The following is a 5,275-nucleotide window of genomic DNA, read 5'->3' on the forward strand; positions in this document are numbered from 1 at the left end:
GGCCGAGGCCGGGGCCGAGGGCGGGGCGGCGGCGCGAGCGGCGGCGGCGGTTCCAGCATGAAGAGGAGAGCAGGCCTGGGGGGCAGCATGAGGTCAGTGGTGGGCTTCTTGTCCCAGCGGGGCTTGCATGGGGACCCCCTGCTCACTCAGGACTTTCAGAGGAGACGCCTGCGGGGCTGCAGAAACCTCTACAAGAAGGACCTCCTCGGCCACTTCGGCTGTGTCAATGCCATTGAATTCTCCAACAATGGAGGCCAGTGGCTGGTCTCAGGTAAATCAACCCCCCTCCCCTCCCGCCTCCCTGTCGCTCTCCCTCGCCGCCCTCCGTCCCCACCCCTCCCTCCTCTGCCCCTCACGGCGGTGGGAACATGGGGTGTCAAACGAAAGCCTTGCAGGGGGCGGGCGGGCGGGAGACGGAGGGAGGGTGTCTCCTGTTTAAAAATAAAAGACCCAAAATGGTTGACAGGTCCGTAACTCGCCTCATCCCGGGCGCCGGGCGAGCTCTCCTGCCGCCGGCCCCCTGCAGCGTGGGTCGGGCAGGGCCCCGGCCGCCGCCTGGCAAAGTTTGACGGCAACTCTTCCTCCGCGCACTTGCCGAGGTGCGGGGGGCATGGGGGGCTTGCGGGGGCAGGCCGGGGCGCGGAGAGCGCGAGCCCGGGGCGCGGGTGACCCGGAGAGGGCCCTAGGGGCCGGGCGGTGACAGGGCCGAGCCCGAGGGCCGGGGTCGCGCCGCCTGCGTCGCTCCCGAGCTGACCTCTTCCGCGTCTAGATTTTATTACGCCTCGACGGGTGGCGAGGGCCCGGAGGCCGAGGGACACTCGCCTGAACTTGAACGCTCAACTCGCGAGGCGGGGGTGGCCGGGCGACCCCCGGGGACTCGCTGGCTGGAGTTGGGGCCCTCACCCCGCCTCTCCTGGGCCGCCGTTGCAGGTGGTCTGCGCTTCTCCGCCCTCCTGCCCGGCAGAGCCTAGTTGCCCCCAGGCTCGCCCTCCGGCATAGGGAAAGTGGCGAAATCGAGGCCGGGGCTCCGGCCCGGCGGGGTAGGCCTCGCTCTCCCGGGGCTCCTAGCGACAGGCAGCAGAATCGATAGCCTATTGCTCCCCGGGAGGCCCCGACCCGGCGGCGGCGGCGGCGGCGACGAAAACTGTCGCGGGGGAGCTGCGCGTCTCGCCGGTGGGGGCGCTCGCTGCCGCCGCCCCCTCCTCCTAGGGGTCGCGGCCCTGGACGAGGGAGGGTGTGCAGGGTGGGGGGCGGGAGGAGAGGGGGCGGCTCCTCGAAACCCTGTTTGGTGGAGGCGAGCGAAGTGGTCGGTTGTACCCGCTTGTCTTTTCCTCTCCGTCCCTTTTCCTCCACTGGGTGGCGGGAACCGGGAGCCCAGCCCTGTATGTGGCGCCAGTTTTCACCAAGGTCGCTCCCCAATGGCTGTTTAATTTGCCTAAGTGGGCAGCTCGTCAAGACACTTCTGGGATCACTGCAAAACATCTGTCTTCGCAAGTAATAGCGGGAGGTGACACGGGGTCTGTGTCACCAGTGTGAGAGGAGAGAGACAGGAATTGTGTGATCATTTCACGATAAATCTTCTGGGATTTCTCCCGAACTGACCTGACCTTTCCACCCCAGATCGTGTTCTCTTTGACTAGAGTTTGGCAGCCGGTCATCCCAGAAAAAACCTGATATTCCGCTTCAAGGTAGACCCACACACACAAAAGCTTTCATCCCTCACACTGTCAGATAAAAATTTTTATCTGATAAATTTCAAAGGCAAAAATGGAGAAAGACCTCCTCTTTAAAGAGGAAGCAGTATTCCCCCCTACTGCTTCTTCTGTACACACTCCTGGCTTCTGAGACTGATGTGTTCCAACAGAGATGTTCCCAAAGGCAAGTCAGCTTAGGGAGGGATATTAGGGTACTCTTACAGACAGCTAAACTAACCCAGCTAATTAAATCATCCAACTACTCTCAGTTTCGCACACTTAAAAATAATATGATCATTGAGATGTAAGTTACATACCATACGACTCACCTATTTAATGGTGATGCAGGGCCAGGGATATAGCTCAGTGGAAAAATTCCTGCCTGACAAATACAAGGGCCTCAGTTCAATTTCCAGTACCAATAATAATAAGGCTAGTACATTTTAAAAAGTTATCTCCATTTTCTTTCAGTTACTTCCCTATCTTTTTGGCTGTGTGGGCTTGTGTTGCAGTCAAACCAAGGGCCTGGGTCCTAGAGCATAACCTCAACCCACAGCCCTACTCCCCTTATCCTTGTGTAGGATCTTCTATTCTGTATTAAATTGAATCCCATTTTTTATAATCTTAGCCATTCATTTCCTTTGGCTTAATTTTAGCATGTAGAAGAGGATGACCTTTGCACAGGTAGACTCTGCTTTCAGGCATTCACCTCCTTAACTATTCTAGACCTCCATCCATACCTCCTGGATCCCAGCCTTTTCTGCCCCTTGCTCCCCCCGCTTTTCCCCAGTAGCTCAGTTCTTCCTGTTTCCTTTTTATCCACTCCTGTGCTTACTCCTTACAGTAGTCTTTTCCACTGGCCCCTCCAGTTTGGCTCAAATAGACATAGCTTTTTTTTTTTTTTAATTTGTTCTCTGAACATGGAATTTTGGTTAAAAGCCTTTTTAGCTATTCATCTTCCATTATGAGTACAGCTTGTGCTAACACAAAGTTCCTCCTGCTTGCTTCAGATAAGGAAGCCCCCTTTGGGAATCTTAATACACCTTAACTAGTTAAAGCTAATTGAATTTTTTCCCTAACAAGTCCTTCAGTAATCTTTTCTGGTTTAAATTATCTGAAGTGTCATGTTTACAGTTTTTCTTATCTGTCCACCTTGTTAACACTTACTACCTGAGGGGAAGCACATAATATTTTGAGGTTAATGCTGTGTTTAATAATTGACAAGAGTATTTACAGTAGTGTAGTGGGATATCAGACTCTGGGATGGTTAGTACAATTAATTTCCTTTGTGTGTTTTGTTGTTTTTCTGTTTTGTCTTACAAGTGATAAAAATGATAGGGTTTTTTTCATAGTTTATTCTTTTTTTTTTTTTTTTTGCTTACTAATTATTTGGGCAAGGTCACATTTCTGGTGATTGCCATATAGTATTTGATAGACTTACACCCAGGGAAAAATATTTGTAGGAGTTGTGTGGCCATGTAAGACACTGTTAGTCAAGGCTACATCCCTGTTCTGTCTAGTGGCTAGCCTCTTCCAGGCACAGTGAGGCCAGTGGATGGTAAGAGTAAAGCTGAGAAAATCGGACTGAGAAAAGGTGTTTTTCTGAGATTATGGCAGCAACAAGTGGGAGAATGTTGAACAGTATTTTAAAGGGCCGGGGCTATAGCTCAGCGGCATAAGTGTCTGCCTGGCAAGTGCAAGGTCCTGAGTTTGATTCCCAGCCCCTGCCCCCCCAAAAAAAAGACCACTACAATATTTTAAACTAAACAGTGTTTTTCTTTCTTGTTGCCCAGGAAAGGGCATCACTATGATATAATGAAAAGCAATGTAGTGTAGTTGATATATGGTTAAAATCGTTGTCATGTAATATGTGATCTTAATTAATTAATTTATTTATTTTTGGTATGGGGAATTGAACTCCCAGCCTCATGCTTGCCAGGCAGGCACTGTTTGGTTGAGCTATATCCTCAGCCCCAGTGTGTGATCTTAGTTAAATTGGTAGGCTTCTGTGGACCTGTTTACTGAGGTATACATGATGGAAATACCTACACTTACCTGAAAGGCTGTTGGGTGATCTACATCAGCAAAGTATAGAATGGGTACTGAACAGAATGCTAGTCTTCTCAGAGCAAAGGCTGAATTTCTTTCCCTTTTATGATTATGACACATGGTATCATTCATGGCTGACACTTGTTCTTACAGTATGGGTAATCTGTGCAAATTGGGCAGACAGGATAGTTTTCTGACTTTGGGTTGTGACATGGAGAGCAGTGTGGTATGAAAAGCCTGCCTGGGATGTGATGTCATGTGATTGGAGTTAGAAACTTTACCAGTAATAGATTGCCGTTAGGTGAGTTGTTTCATTCCTTTTCTGTAAAATGGGTTTAAGAGATTGCTATAACTATGCAAAAGGATGGTTCTACACACACACACACACACACACACACACACATATCTTTTTTTTTTTTTTTTTTGAGTGGTGTTGGTGTTGGGGATTGATGTCAGGTCCTTTGCATTGTGCTGCATCCTAGCCCCCTTTTTTGTAAGTCCATTTTATGCTGGATGATTACATGTATCTATGTTCTTTTAGAGGCAGAATAGTACTGTATGTTGATGTGCTTCTTACAAGAAAACTTAACAGCATTAAGGAACTTAAATTCCAAAATCTAGTCTGGCAAAAAAGTACACACCAGGGAAGGAAAAACTTGTGCAAATATTTTAATATTAAATTTATCATAAGGTTAATGTAACCTTAACCTGGGAGTGGTGGCCATGCACTTCTAGACCTTTGTACAGTGAACCCTTAAAGTATATATACATTTCTTTGGTGGATTCTATATTTTAGGTAATAAACCTGATTTTACCTTGTAGGTCTTTGGTTGTATCTCCTGTATATTTATTTACTTATGTATTTAGCAGTGCTGGAGGTTGAACCCAGACTCTTTATCACAGAGTCACATGCCCAGCCCATTATGTACTTAAAATTACCTTCACCTCCCCTTAGGCTTTTTCTTTTTCATACAATGGAGTACTTTTTTTTTTTTTTTTTTTTTTGGGAGTATTTTTTTTTTTTTTTTTTTTTTTTTTTTTTTTTTTTTTTTTTTTTTTTTCTTTTTTTTTGTACTGGCAATCGAACTCAGGACCTAGCTCTTGCCAGGCCAGTGCTATGTTGATTTTTCTCTTTTTGAAGATGATGAACATCTTTTTGGGAGTTCATGGGAAAACCAATCAGAAAGTAGCTCCTTGTGTATGACTTGGAATGTAACTCTACCTACTTATATCTCATAAAGGATTTTGTGTAAACATTCTTAGCATCAAAGAAAAACAAAGGTTTGGCTTGGAGAATGAAAGTTGCTATGGTATTTCCCTGTCATTTAATTGTAAAGCATTAGAACCTGTACAGCTAGCAAATTAATAGCCCATAAAGGTAAATTTTTTTGAATTATATTGAGAGATTATAATCGTGTGTGTGTGTGTGTGTGTGTGTGTGTGTGTTCCCGCGTGCATGCACATGTGCGCATTTGTGAGTAAATGTAGGAAAAGTACCTCCGGGAGCTTTTCAAATAGTATCTGTGCTGTTT

The 5,275-nt window shown here is 47.1% G+C and overlaps 1 protein-coding gene across 4 annotated transcripts in view; it reads left to right on the top strand.

The window, feature by feature from the left end:
* Positions 1-6: 6 nt before the first annotated feature.
* Positions 7-5,275, top strand: part of Dcaf5 (DDB1 and CUL4 associated factor 5) — a 137,837-nt gene continuing 132,568 nt past the window's right edge. For 2 of the 4 annotated variants that reach the window (XM_004624760.2, XM_004624761.2), the window contains exon 1: positions 7-271. In XM_004624760.2, coding sequence (XP_004624817.1) covers positions 58-271 — 214 coding nt within the window. In that variant the 5' untranslated portion in view covers positions 7-57. The remainder of the gene's footprint in view (positions 272-5,275) is intronic. The other 2 variants (XM_023702593.1, XM_023702594.1) reach the window with 2 other exon arrangements.

The sequence above is a fragment of the Octodon degus genome, unplaced genomic scaffold (genome assembly GCF_000260255.1).
Source record: "Octodon degus isolate 3935 unplaced genomic scaffold, OctDeg1.0 scaffold00007, whole genome shotgun sequence".
In the NCBI taxonomy this organism is placed as follows: domain Eukaryota; kingdom Metazoa; phylum Chordata; class Mammalia; order Rodentia; family Octodontidae; genus Octodon; species Octodon degus.